At 44.2% G+C, this 14,824-nt stretch overlaps 2 protein-coding genes across 6 annotated transcripts; one reads left to right on the top strand and one right to left on the bottom strand.

Moving 5' to 3' along the window:
* Positions 1–637: 637 nt before the first annotated feature.
* On the bottom strand, positions 638–5,388 carry LOC136476359 (uncharacterized). Of its 5 annotated transcripts, none has more exons than XM_066474163.1 (12): positions 4,404–5,388; positions 4,083–4,262; positions 3,409–3,684; positions 3,305–3,340; positions 3,120–3,215; positions 2,953–3,045; positions 2,690–2,827; positions 2,559–2,591; positions 2,433–2,483; positions 2,261–2,342; positions 958–1,919; positions 638–853 (listed from the first exon to the last, which is right to left on the bottom strand). In XM_066474163.1, exons 3-11 carry the CDS (start codon positions 3,418–3,420, stop codon positions 1,756–1,758), a joined length of 705 nt encoding a protein of 234 aa, XP_066330260.1. In that variant the 5' UTR covers positions 3,421–3,684; positions 4,083–4,262; positions 4,404–5,388; the 3' UTR covers positions 638–853; positions 958–1,755. The 5 variants fall into 5 exon arrangements, with proteins under 5 accessions (XP_066330260.1, XP_066330263.1, XP_066330264.1 ...); XM_066474166.1 differs by having other exon boundaries at positions 958–1,528; positions 4,404–5,387; XM_066474167.1 differs by having other exon boundaries at positions 958–1,020; positions 4,404–5,382.
* Positions 5,389–10,218: 4,830 nt separating this feature from the next.
* On the top strand, positions 10,219–13,708 carry LOC136471967 (putative F-box/FBD/LRR-repeat protein At5g22610). Its single transcript, XM_066469709.1, has 5 exons — positions 10,219–11,263; positions 11,397–11,604; positions 12,551–12,706; positions 12,797–12,986; positions 13,229–13,708. Exons 1-5 carry the CDS (start codon positions 10,308–10,310, stop codon positions 13,309–13,311), a joined length of 1,593 nt encoding a protein of 530 aa, XP_066325806.1. The 5' UTR covers positions 10,219–10,307; the 3' UTR covers positions 13,312–13,708.
* The last annotated feature ends 1,116 nt before the right edge of the window (positions 13,709–14,824 follow it).

A 14,824-nucleotide genomic window follows, 5' to 3' on the forward strand; every position in this document is an offset into this window, starting at 1 on the left:
TAATGAAACAAGAGACAAACTCGCACACTGCCTAGAAATCACACGCGCGAATCTCCACCACGTCCTTAGATTTATAGTAGAAGACGACTCCTCTCTGTGTAAATTATAAGTAAAATCCTAGTGGATAATCGTACTTTTAAAGACCCCATCAACCCATGCTAGGTGGTTCCCAAGAGGCCAAGAAATAGCATTATTTAAGTCATCTTCATACTGCAAATACTTATTTAGACACATATGACATAATTCATTTCATTTTAAAGGGTACCGCTGGCTGCCTCAAGTCCTCAATACTAAGGTGGTGATGGGCACTCGAACTCAAGTAAGGGAGACGCACAGCTCAGTGGCGGTCTCTAACACATAATATAGCACCATGTGTCTATAGGATTGCTAATAGTGTGCTAACATGGAAAACTATAAAAAAAAAAAAGACATATCCGGTGCAGAGAGCTCCCGCTCTGTGCGGGGTCTGAGAAAGGGTGTTAGTGGCAAGCCTTACTCTCGCCTGTGCAATGCGAGAAGACCGCGACTCAAACCCGGGACCTTCCGGTCACAGACGGTAAGACTCTACCGCTTGCACCAGGCCCGCCCTTCTAACATGGAAAACTATATACATATAAATCTGAATCGATCTAATGAGTGCATGAAACACATTCGTTAAACACTTAAACAAGTCACCCGTTGAGCGTCACGATATTTCTTCAGATTTTGACCAACTAAGCCTCCATGCTGTAAAAGTCTCTAGGGCTTATCGCAATGCAGATTCTTGATAACAGACCAACTTTGTTTCAGAATAACTGAATCCATGCTTCTTGAAATATTCTTGAAATCCATACACGCTCTGGTCATAGTTGAACTGCATAAGAGAGAATATAACCTGTCAGCTCAACGAGAAAACTTAAATCCATCAATGAAGCATTACTCTAACAAGTATAGCAATAGATTCTGAGTATTACTTACAGGTAGAACTTCAACAGAATATTTTGTTATGTTTGGATCTACGTCTTTCCCTTGGCTAGCAGCCTGAGAAAATACAGAACAAGCCATTACCAACACAAAACAAAGTAAGATGTAATGATGCCACTGACATTACGCTTAAGAAAAAATGTCCGCAACTCCATAACAAAATATAAATATAAGTGCTTCCTGAGCATGAAAGAATGAAACCAAGTTTTAGTATTGTACACAGTAAGCATGTAACATGCTTCAGGATACTACAAACAATAAATTTAGGTCAGAATTCTGCATTAGTTCTTTCTCGAATTGAAAACACTACGTCGCTTAACTGAGCCGTGCTTCCTAATAAACTACCAAAAATCCCTGAAGTGGATTGAATCAAGAGGGCATATATTTCCTGAAAACTTGGTTAATATCTGCAATAACAGAACAATCTAATATTGAACCATTTTCCTCAAACCAGGGCATGACTACGAGATTGTTGAACATCTTATGCAGTAGTTTCTTCCTTCTGAGATCATCCAACCACTACATTAACTAGAAATAGCAGCTTATCATCCTCAAGCCGTGCAGCCTAATGAAATTACAAAGAACACATCATGTGTCATGTAGTATATGGACAGCATGGTAGCTTCACCATGCACACCATCGACTTAGAGATAAGCCAGCACATCTTCAGGTTAGTTAAGTTGTTCAGAGATAAGTTAGTTTCAGTTGAGGATTTGTTAGGAGTAAACTTAAAGATCAAGTTGTTATGGCCGGCTCTTTCCATATAAGCAGAGACCCGGCATTCATTCTTTGTCAAGCAAGAAGTACGCCTATCTCCTCTTCCTGTCCTGCCTCATTGGTGCGGTGACGCCATGGCACCGCGCACAGGCAAGGTACAGGACCACGTCTTGTTGCTAGCTCCAAATGCAACCTATGCTGAATCCCTTCCACCACTTTCCCTTCCCGTGACATCAAGACTGATGACAAAAAAAATTAACACACAAAAAAATTATTAAGTAATTTCGCAATCACTAAGGTCACAACAGAACAGTTTGACAACGCATGGTTTGCATAGGTTTAGGCTCCTCAAATGACGGATAGTACACTGTCTTCTTGTGTATTGATTGCGTATTAGAACTAGCAAAGCCTATGAACTCGTTGACTTGTGTTTGACTTGGGTCGGCGGTTCCAAACCTAGGTATCTATCAGTTGTTGATTGGCCTGAGTAAAATAATACAAGACATGTTACAACGCCCCAGATCTAATTTGGTGATGTAAACATGTAATCATGTTCACCTACTAACGAAATTGTGCTTACTTTCACAGGGAATCAACTGGATTTTTTCTGCAACTTCCAACTTCTTTTTTATATAATCATAATAGGCCTTTTGTTTCGGAACCTGAAAGTATGTTAAAGCTTTCACATTAGTAAAATAAAGCCAATGTGGACAAGCATTAGGAACCAGAATGAAGAAACAGAAGCAACTAACAATTTTTTTGACAGCATCCTTGATCAACTGCTGAGCTAGATGTTCTGTGGCCTGCAGAAGACAGACAAATGTTACAAATGCGACGGATATTCAATTAGACTTGTATCTCAAACAAACTGAACTTACATCGGCAGGAATTTCAGCCAGGAAGGTATCATACTGGAGAATAGACAAGTGGAGGAATTAGTGAGACAAAGTTGGGAAAAAAATGGAAAACCATCATGGAATATATTAGCCTCTGAAGAAGAAAGACATACAGTATTTTTAATGGAACCAGGCTTTGGACTGTGGTTCTTAGGATTTTCTTCATATTTAAGCTCAGGTTCCATTAGCACACTGAACAAGGGACAAATATTTTGTTCGTGTATTTGCCTCAAAGCACGATAGAAATCCATCTAGCAATTTTGAAAGAAAGAAATGCCTGTCATTAAGCACATACAGCTGCAACAAATGGGAGGGGGGAGGGGGGGGAAGGCACCATAAGTTGCTTAATTCTGCATACTGAGGCAAATAACCTAACCTCTTGCTTAGTAACCCGTTTCCAAATCTCAAAATAGAGTCGAGCACACTCATTATGGCAAGTACAATCAAACCGAATGCTCCACAGAAACTCCTGAATAGAAGCCAGAATTGTCAGATACCATCCCTACTTGAGCAACCACAAAATTAATATTCTTGGGGTGTTACCTGGACTGAGGAGAAAAACAGTTTCCTATAAATCTTGCGAAAGCCTACAGCAATCTTCAGTGCTCGAAGAAAAGACAGAGCCTCAAATCCTTTCCACTAAGCAACAGAAATGGTTATAAAATGGGGGTGAGACTGTAGCATCAACACACTTCTATTAATCACAGACTTTTAGGGAGATAATTTACCTGGAGCTTCCTGTCTTCCAGGTCAGTCTCAATCCCCTGCACATAACATAAAGGCAATCAGACCAAGATGACATATGCTAGATAACAATGGAACACATGGATACCTTAGTTTCCATTTCTAACTTCTCGTAAAAAGGGCGTACCCAGTGCAGAGAGCTCCCGCTCTGTGCGGGGTCTGGGGAAGGGTGTCAGTGGCAAGCCTTACCCTCGCCTGTGCAATGCGAGGAGACCGCGACTCGAACCCGGGACCTTCTGGTCACAGGCGGTAAGACTCTACCGCTTGCACCAGGCCCGCCCTTCTCGTAGAACTTGACAAATTCTTGATCAACCTCATATGTACCATTAGTTTCGCGGTACATGACCGGGTTGAGATACGAATACTGCACAAAGAGAACATTACCAATGGCACATAAGTTGCTAGTGACAGGAGAGGTGACATTAGAGGTTGCTAGTAGCAGCAGAAGTGACATCAGGGGAGTATGTCCATTGCAGCCTTATGACTAAAGGGTGTGCTTCTGCATTGATTACTCCTGGATGAGCAAAGCACCCCACATGGAGAAACAGCCCATGCAAAAGTGCCATTTAAGCAACCCAACACTCCAATGTCTACACCATTAGGGGTTACAAGGATGGCATTTCATTTTTCCAATGGGGCAGAAGCAGCTTATTAAGCTAAGAAATATATGGTCATGTGTGCATAGCAACCCAATTTGTTTTGATTTAACATGATTGAATGTTTAAGCAGTGAACTAAATGCATGGAGTCAAGCGTTACCCACAGTGTTACGAAGCACCAGCCGCTGATAGTCCTGGAAGCCACCAATCTCGCAGAATTCTGTGTCGAAGTATCATTCAAAACTCTGCTCGTACCTGTCAAAGTATCCATTGGCCTCAAGAGCGGTTGAAGAGTACTCTGTTTTCAGCTCTTCAACATCCCGTGCCTGCCCTTCTTTCAATAACTACAAATACAGAGCAGAAAGTAAATGAAACACAAAATCAGAGAGAGAGAGAGAGAGAGAGTGTGTGTTGGCCGGGGGGGGGGGGGGGGGGGGGGGGGGGGGGCGGGGGGGGGGGGGGGGGGGGGGGGTGAGGAGAGGTACCTCATGAGCTCTGATCCGACACAGGGCTAGCCGTTCCTTCAGCTTTGTAATCTCTGACCCCTCAAGTACCTCGATTTTGGCCCAAGACTCGGCATTATCATCAGGGAGGTGTACTGGCCAACTTATCGATATAAGAATAAAAAAAGTTTGTGAGCTCATAAGGATCCCAATTAACGGATTCCATTTGTTGCTCCTCCTCATCGTTGGCGGCAGAGGCAACCTTGTCAGTGTGTTCACCAATATCCCCAGCAATCCTGCTGACACGCATATCTGCCTTTTCATCCTCACCCTTGCACGTGCCTTGTGTGTCCATGACTAACAAAGATGCTTCTTCTTTTTCAGATGATCTGCTACCATCATGAGCGGCGAGTGATTCTGGCCGGCCGGGTTCATCCTGCTGTTGATCCACCCCATCAGCCAAGCTTCTACTCTCCTGCCTGCTTTGCTTGCTATTTTTCTCCATTGGAGGAGGGGCAGACGCCTCTCCTAATGCTGCCTGAACGTCGAGGGCATGTCCTCCAGAGTGCTGCTTCGGCCGAGTGGATCTCGCAATCTCCGAAACAGCAACATCTATCCCGTCACTTGCCGAAATTGCACGGTTGTTCCTCATGCTCCTCCCTTCTCCCGCACAAGCGCTCCTTTGCTTTGCAGCCGCAGAGACTCCTCCTGATCCATGCGAGCAGCTAGCGTCGCGGGCCGGATCAGCCATCGCAGGCAAACCCTAATCGATCCTGATCCTGAGACACCCCAACATCCAACCTATCCGGCGGAACTCCTCTGCAATTCGACTCGAGGTCGAGGAGATTGGGATTGCTGGTTTGGCGGCTTGTATATGGGGTATGGGGTATGGGGATGGGATTGAACTAGCGGAGACGGTGGGGATTTCTCCTCTGTTCGGCCGCCGTGTCCGCGTGGGTGTTGATGGTACGATTTTCATCCTCTGGCAGGCATAACCGTGGGTGTTGATGGTCATGGTTCGATCAACCGTGGGTTGGGTCATTTTGGCCCAGTAATGGAAGCCCATGTGTGGTAGATGATGACGCTAAAGTCTACGCGTAGAGAAGAGATATACCTACATACTATGATGTTTATTTAAAAAATAAAGGAAAAGTGAATGGGTCGGTTCATTGGTAGGGTTATTCAGTGGGACGTTACTCATCAGAGTTTGCGTATCTTTTTTTGAAATTTTTCCAGAATCTTCAGAGTACACGTACGCGTGCGCGTCCAGTGGTACTACGCGGGAACGTGGACCGGAGACGACACATCCCAATCTCTTATTTGCGTGTGTATGGAAGCGCATGTGTGTGTGTGCGTGTGGTGTGAGCGTGAAGTATGTGGGTTGTATACGTCCAAGTTATACCCGATAAAAAAATAAAGAAAAAAGTCTGCATTATCTCCCTCAACTTTTGTGAAAGTCTAAATTACCTCCCTCAACTTCTAAAGGAATCATAATTTTATTTAGCTAGACAATGTTTTTGCTCACATACATTAGTTGTGCCGTCATAGAGCTCTTGGAGTTTTAACCAAATTTCATGTGCCGTATTTAAAGTAAACACTTGGTTAAACACATCCATGCTAAAAGATTCAAACAAGTAATTTTTAGCTTTAGCATTGAAATGCATTTCTTTTTCTTCACTCTTTGTGGGTTTATCGGGATTCTTAATGAGTTTTATCCCGTCACGAGTGACTCTCCAAACACCCAAATCTATCATCTCAAGGTGACAAGCCATTCTAGCTTTATAGTAAGGGAAGTTAGTGCCGTCAAAATACAGAGGCCTAGAAGTATCCATCCCAACCACTCTAAATAGTGTCGGCTCAACGGCGATGAAGTCGAAGGTCCAAATTGAGCCAGCCTGGCTCTGATACCACTTGTAGAGGACCGTAACGCCTAAGAGAGGAGAGGGGTGAATTAGGCAACTTAAAACTCTAACTTTAAACTATGACATCTTTTTCTAACTTTACCAAAACATATGCAAAAGATAAACTATCTAAATATGCAACTACGATTTTGCTAGTGTGTTGCTATCTCTACCGCAAAAGGAGTAATGCAAACAATATAAATGCGAAAGCTAAAGAGTAAGGTAGAGATATGCAAACTCCCATCGATGACTCCGGTATTTTTACCGAGGTATCGAGAAGCGCGCAAGCTTCTCCCTAGTCCTCGTTGGAGCCCCTCGCAAGGAATTCCTCGCAAGGGCCAAGCTCCCGGTCAGGTAACTCCGTGATAGCTCCGGGCCTTCACCACACGCAAGTGGGTCTCCGGTTAAGCCACTCGTGGTAAAAGCCTCTCCCAGATCGCTCCCCGCCATCTTCACTATCAAGCTTTCGATTGAAACGTCATGGGCCTTTTTTCCTCCGGTACACGGTGGCGGCCACACCACAAACGTGGTTGGTGTGATCTCGCAAGACTACAAGCCCTCCGATGTACAACAATGGCGCGCGCAAGCACCGAGTGGTAAGAGGTATGCAAACCTCACTAAATACTAGGCCTAAACCTAGAGCAAGCGCATAAGCGGTGGTCTAATCAACCTAAGCACTTCGTAAAACACCTACGCTAATCACCTAATGAATCACTAAGCACTATGCATATGGGGATCACTAAAATAGTGTTTCAACACCATTGGTATGTTTTCTCAGCTCCACACAGCTCAAATAGCCGGTTGGGGGGGTCTATTTATAAGCCCCACTAAGAAAGTAGCCGTTGTGGACGAAACTCGCTTTTCTGCTACTGACTGAACGCTGCTTTCGTCCTGACTGGACGCATCTGGTCGTCCCGACCGTTAGAGCGTGCGATCAACTGATCGAACGCTGCTGGCGTCCGGTCACATGTCACCGGACGCGTTCGGTCGCAATTTCGCCGCTCTAAAACCTCTCTGTACTCGATCGGACGTTGCAGTTCCTGCGTCCGGTCGATTAGCCGCCAGCGTCCGGTCAGTACTGAATGTGTTGCCAGGATGATGAACAGTGTCATCGGTGCGTCTGGTCACTTTCGGTCCTCAGCGTCCGGTCGCTGCTGTAGACGCCTGCTGTTGCCGAGCAACTAATCGAACGCGTCCGGTCCCTATAAGGGTTGTGTCCGGTCGCTGCATCCGGTCACCTCTGTGAGCACGTTTTTTCGCGATCTTACGCCCGGCTTGTTTCCTATCTTCATGCTTGGAGTTTGCTTAATATCTTAGGTCTTCTCTTGTGCTTCTAGGGTCTTGCTTATGGTGTTAATTGTAGGAACACCATGTCGCCTTCCTTCAAGTCACGTCTTGCATCCTATTGAACCACAAAACAATTATTTACAAATTCATTAGTCCAATTTAGTTGTGTTGGTCATCAAACACCAAAATCCAAAGTAAATAGACCTAGGGTCCATTTTCCTTACAGATCCTTCAACCATCATCGACATAGCAGATCATTCTCCTGAAGTGGTATCTGTTGTGCCTACAAGGTGCTCGAGGACTAGCGCCACCATTGACAGATTCGCCTTCGTCAAGCGTAAAACTAGGGTCAGTGGCTTGTCATTGGTTATTGTCTGGTCTTGTAAATGGTTAGCGCAAAAAAAATCAGACGATGACAGCCCAGCCAGGCTCACATCAGTTCTTTAAAATGTTAAATCTTTTCTACAAGAGAAGTTTATTCCTATAATAATGCATGATTATCATGGTTTCTCCGGTGTTTCCGGCTACTTTTCAGGTCTGGCAATAGTTAAACGTCTATTTGATTGAGTTATCATAGCTCTAAGTTGTTAATGAGATTGTGCTTACATTACTGAATTTTCCTGCTAATGAGATTGTGCACTAGGGGCCTGTTCGGCAGGACTGAAAAATACTGTTCCGACTGATTGTTGTGAGAGAAAAACACTGTTATGGTAGGACGTAAACAGTGATTCTGTGAGAGAAAAAACAAGCCAGCCGGCTGGCTTTAAGCCAGCCGAACACGCTCTAGATATGAAGGATGCCTAATAACTTATTGATTTGATTACTACATGCAGTAAGATTGGGAATCTTTAACAAGTGTGTTCATGGCAGTGACACAGGTAAGTGAGATGGTTGGGATGAGGTGAGGTGCGGTCTCGGATAACAGGGGCGATCATGTTTTATTATGGTTTCCGGAGGGGTGAAACATGGCACTTACGGTTGTGGGATTGGTGTTAGATGACTGAAAACAAGACATTGTTTTGGGATGAGAAATGGTTGTGGGATTGCCGGTGTCAGATGCCTGGCGTGCTGAATATTGGATTATTATGGTCCCGTTTTGCTTACCCAAAAAAACGGCACTATTTAACTTGTTTTTTCAGTCGAAACAATGTTTTTCTCTCACAAGAATTCAGCCAGAACAGTATTTTCAGCCAGTTTCAGCCACAATTCAGCAAGAAGAACGGGGCCATATAATATGAATGTCGTAGCAAATGATCATTTTTTTATCATCACTCTATTGAACTTCTTGACCTATAACAATTTAGACACTTCATGTTTTTTCATGATTGAACTATTAATGTATGATGATGGAAATTCCTGGCGATTTATAGACAGACATAATATTTTGAAATAGAGAGTTGTATTTTAAAGATAAATTTGAATTATGTGTCTCCAGTGTTAATTTTTTAGTGTTTCATTGACACTCGTGTAAAAGATGTTTGGCTATATTTGTATGATATAACACACGTGTAAACTTAAAGTGCCATTGTCTTATTGTTTTCCCATTGCAACGCATGAGCACATACACGCATGTACTACTTCATCCTCACCCGCTCAATCCAGCGAGGAGAGTCATCTCGTCTGCATCCCGAAGACCTCTTCTCGTACCCAGCGTCAGCTTGTCCCCATCCTCATTCGGTAAGGCCGTGAGGGCCAGAACGTGATGAGCGGAGGGTCCTGCCTCCTGCGCCCTGTGCACGCGAGTGAAGCGGCGGCTCCAACACGCCTGATGGCTCCGACGCATGCGAGTGAAGCACGTGCGCGGTTTTGCTGTCCCACGCACGCGACGCGAGCAGCGGCTCCGGCGACCCACGACCGGTGGTTTCCGCATTCTGCCTGAGCTACAGCTCCGGCGACCCGTGCGGTGGCGGGTGAGTCGGTACAACTCCATCTTCGTCGTCTCTCGTCGCTTCAGATTTGGGCAGAACGCAGCTGATTTCCCTGCGTAACCCACCCCCTTCGTTGGGAAAAGATCACTGAGAAAAGGCTGCCTCCTATCCCTATCCCTATCCCAAACCTTCTTCATTTCCCTATCCTGGTATCCAAACAAGGGATACAATCTATCCTACACCTTTCCCTATCCCACCCTCTATTTCCCACAGTCCAAACGCCACCGTAGGCCGGCACCATTCCTCCGTTTGAGTTTTGAAATCACGGGTCCCGAAGCGGGCGACACATGCAAGGCGGTGTTGGGTTACACGGACAACACCATGTCACATGGGATATTCGGATGCTAATTAGAAAGATTAAACATAAATTAATTATAAAATTAATTACATAGATGAAGATTAATTTACGAGACGAATTTATTAAGCCTAATTAATCATCATTAGCACATATTTACTGTAGCACCACATTATCAAATCATGGATTAATTAGGCTTAAAAAATTCGTCTAGTAAATTAGTCGTAATCTGTATAATTAGTTATTTTTTAGTCTATATTTAATACTCCATGCATGTGTCCAAACATCCGATAGGACATAAACTAAAATTCAGTCTAAGGAACCAAACAGGCCGTAAGTCTATTTGAATGGCTGATTCATTTCATTGCTGATTCATAAAAAAAATACTACTAGCCAGTTTATGTGAGAGAGAAATACTATTTCACCTGGAAATTTACTACAGCCACCCAAACAAACAGGCTAACCCAGGCCGGCACCATTCCTCCTCACATCCTCGTGTTCGGCGAAAACCTAGGGCCACCACCTGCTCGACGAAATGCGCCGGCGGTCGCCACCGCGACGGCGCCGTGCGGGCGAGGAGGAAGATGCGCATCCATCGCCCGACCGCCTCAGCGCGCTCCCCGACGCGCTCCTGCGCCGCGTGATGTCGTCGCACAAGGCGTGGGAGGTGGTGCGCACCTGCGTGCTCTCGCGGCGGTGGCGCCACCTCTGGGCGTCCGCGCCCTGCGTCGACCTCCGCCTCCGCCCTGGCTGCCCCGACGGAGACACCACGCCGGAGGAGTTCGCCCGCTTCGCGCGCAGCCTCTTCCGCCGCCGGGACGCGTCGGCGCCCGTGGACACGCTCCGCCTGCGGTCCAGCGACGTCGACGGCGCATTCGACGAGGACGACGCCAAGTCCTGGATCCGTACCGCGGTCAAGCGCAGGGCTCGAGTCATTCATCTGATCGGGCATCGCGACGGCCTCGCGGCGCTGGAGCACGCGGCCTTCGTCTCCCGCCACCTCAGGATCTTGAAGCTGTCCTACGCCCGGCTCGATGACAACCTCCTCACGCAGCTTTCTTCTCGGTGCCCGTCTTTGGAGGAAATGGATCTCAAGGATTGCCTGATTTCGGGCAGTGAGATTTCGTCCTCCTCTCTGAAGACCTTGGCGATGGTCAAATGCAACATGTTTTGGGGCCTCACTATCACTGCTCCGAACTTGGTGCTGCTGCGCTGCGTTAAGCCAATCGGCCAAGCTCCATCTTTTAACAACTTGGGGTCGATTGTTGCAGGCACCATCATACTTGATGACTATTGTTTCAGTGATGATTTTGAGGACTTCAGCAAGGACGGACTTGATGAAACCACTGATGATGACAGTGATGATGGTAACAAATGGAGGCCCAAGACTGGAGCTGGATATGGATTTGGTTTACCTCAGAAAAGACATAGGCCTAGTGGATACAAGGATGCTATTGATTATGGTAGCGATATCGAAAGTGATGATAATCAGCCTGTTCGCTTGGTCGTATTTGGCTTATAAGCCATAGCTTATCAGCCAACGAACAGTGTTTTTCTCTCACACCAAACCAACCAACAGTACTTTCAGACATGGCTTATAAGCCAAACAAGCCCAAACGAACAGGGCGAATACCTACGAATATAGTGAGATTGCAAGTGACTTTGATGGATCTGGTTATAATGATGTTGGACATAGTTCAACGAAAGATGGTAACCTTTGGGCGCATGGTGAAAATTCTGGATGCAGTGACAGTAAAATTTCAGGTGGCCATAATATTATTCACAGCCTTTCAAACGCTACAAGTTTGGAGCTGTTAGCAGATGCTGGAGAGGTACAAAAATCATTTCCTTTTGCTTTTGTCTTATGTCTGTATCTATTGTGGAGTATGTTCTCTCATGGTGCATTGGACATAGTCATAATTATCATCCTGGAATAGTCTATTCTTGGTTTTTTCCAATGAAATCCCTATTTAAGTTTTCACTAAATCACAGGGTGTCAAAGGCAAATATTTTGTGCATTTTGTCCTTTATTAGTAGCGTGCTAGTAGCATCGCCTTGTTTCATTACTCGAAGCTAATCTGTGAAAGAATTTGAATAGATAGCAGTTCTATGTTTTCCATTATCTATGTAGACAAGGAATAGATTGGCCAAGGGAGCATCGTTTGTCATTTCTTATTTTTGCAACAGGGCATCTCCTGAAATAATTGCTAACTATGCATTAGCATAGTATTAATTTATTAGAGTTGTTTTAGTCTCGACATCAGTCTACGGACTATTGCCATTTTTACCTTCATATTCGAAAAGAAAATCACATCCCATTTTAGCAAAACATGATATCCTTTTGGCAATACATCACTGTGTTATTATTTTATACATTTTGCTCTTTAGTGGCATACTAGCACTACCTGATTTTTACTCTGCCGGACTTAAGAAAGAGTTCAGCTAAAGATAGTAATTTGAGTTCCCTCATGAGTTCCCTCATGAAGCATAACAGCTGAATCTCCTCAAATAGCTGCTGTTTATGTATAAGCACATGATTACTTCATAGAAACCTTGTGGCTTGACACAACTCTATTGGACAATCCCCATTCACACGTTCATACTAGAAAATAAAGATGCATCTCACTGTAGGGGATAATCACTTGTCATTTCTTTATGTTTATTTTCCTTCTTTGGTTATTGAATTGTCAATTAATTGCTTGCCTTCGCAAATGAAGGTTGATTCAATGCCTATTCTTCTTTGCTGAAAGACTAAAACCTTATTTTTATGCTACCAAGGTGATTCTGACCAGAGAACTGAAGAGCTGCCCAAGTTTTAGCAACCTGAAGACCTTGTGCCTTGGCGAGTGGTCTATGGCTGCTGACTTTGATCGATTACTCCTCTTTCTGCAGTGTTCACCTAATTTGGAGAAGCTTTTTCTTGAACTTAAACTGGTATGAACATTTACATATCTTCTGTATGCTACTTGAGTTTTCGAGTATCTCAGTACATGTTTAATAACAATTGTGTTTTTGTGGAAAAAGAGCTTCAATGTGAGGAAGGCAATGGAACTCGGTGTCAAACCAAATGGAAGATCATTTGCCTGCAAACACCTTCGAATGGTGAAGATCAAATGCTCTAAGGATGACGTACGAGTCCATAAGCTGGCACGGTTGTTCAAGGCTAATGGTGTATCAGTTGAGAAGATTTTTGTCCGTCGTACTGGTAGCACATGTGAGTCATACCTTCTCTCTTGATACGACTGATTTTCATAATTATTTACAATGCCAGTGCTATACTACTACTACTTTATTTGTCCTTGAAATGCTGTATACCATGGCTCAATTGAAGTATAGCTACATGATATTTTTTTCCAGTATATTCTTGTACCAATTGGGTAAGCAAACCATTCTGTTTATTAAAGCTTTGTTCTTCTGTACTCTTATAAGTTGTAATCTATGCCCTCATTCAAACAGATCTCCGTGGCAAGAAGACGATGAAGGATCTTGCCAGGCATGAACTAGAGTTCTGGGGAGACAAGTTTTGGGGGGACGGCTAATGTGATGTCCAGTTATCCAGCTTCACTTATCTGATGTTAAGCGATGAGTTTAATAGTTCTTTGTTAGCAAACATGTGATTGTTAGGCTTCATTGAGTTCACGAAGCACTGATCTTGCTTGTGAAACTGTGACTCAGCACTCAGCTCTTGATGCCTCGTTTGGGTAACATTAAGTCGTAAGATTGAACTTCCGTATGAACGATATTGTCTTCTCTAGTTAATGAATTAAGACTTACATATAATGCATTCAGTTAATTTTGCCTTCAATCAATAATGAGTAAATCTGTCTGTTTAGTGTTTCAATGGTCTGCTGGCTTGCAGCTGAGAAAGGCGTTGTTCTATGTTTCTGTCTTCTATATCGAATCTTGTGGTTGGCGAGACGACCGGCTATTTGCTCGTTTTTGTTTATTACAAGGTTAGCAAAAAAAAAAAAAAAAAACACATGGATTTTTGTTTGTCCTTCTCTCCCTCTCTTTTCTTCCGTTTCCAGGCTTGTCTGGTCGGAGAGAGATACGGATACGGACAGGTGTGCACGCTCACATGCGCAGCAGATTCCTCCCTTCCCTCACTGACCCGCGCGGCCCCATCCACCTTTCTGCCCTACGGGCCCCGTGCACTATGGAGTCTGGACTGCGTGGACGCTCTTCAGGGCCGCACGAACCCGCCGGTCCTCTACGCATACGCGTGCGGCCGGATCCGATTTGTCATTTTGTCCTTGCATAGAAAAAAAATTGTTTTTTTTGTGATCTATGGATCTGTGATCTTATGATTTGTGGTTGTCTGGAGGTAGAAGAAGGCTGGAGGTAGAAGACGGCTAGAAGTAGAAGGAGGATGGATGCTGTTAGATTTTAATTCTATGGTGTAAAAAAATTCATGTGTTAGAAACTACATAAAACACATGGTTGTCGGGTAGATAGACTCTCCTTTATCCTCAATTCGCGATCTCGGAAGTGACCTTTCCTCTAACTTTCGTGGAAATGGTCGAATCAGCTGACAGTAGATATATAAGTCACATAGGCATAAAGCAATTTGTATTTTTCGTTGTGCAGACTTTTTTTTACAGTACTTTCCGTACGCATCTGCAAGCTAAAATTACAGTTGTGGAAACAACTTTGCTGTATCCTAACCTAATATCCCGAGTACGACACCACAAGCGGTCGATGGCAGAACGCACGGTAAGGCCAACTTTGAAACCTGAAACTTTTTTTTCTCATTGTTGTTTGTTCAATTTGTTGGTTATTAATTTATTTGGCTGGTTAGTTACTTGAGTTATGAAGCACAGTGAGATTGTGAAGATTATCAAATAAAGATGGGTAAAAGACAGTAAAATTTGGTTGGTTAATTACTTTGTCATACCTTAAACTTTAAATCTTTTTCTCCTCCGCCACTGGCCCACACCTATCATAAACTTATTCTTTGAACATACCTTAAGCGCGTGTTTAGTTGAACCCCAAATTTCCAAAAAAGTGCTACAGTACCCATCATATCGAATCTTACGATACAGGCATGGAGTA

Source organism: Miscanthus floridulus, chromosome 8 (assembly GCF_019320115.1).
Source record: "Miscanthus floridulus cultivar M001 chromosome 8, ASM1932011v1, whole genome shotgun sequence".
Classification (NCBI taxonomy): domain Eukaryota; kingdom Viridiplantae; phylum Streptophyta; class Magnoliopsida; order Poales; family Poaceae; genus Miscanthus; species Miscanthus floridulus.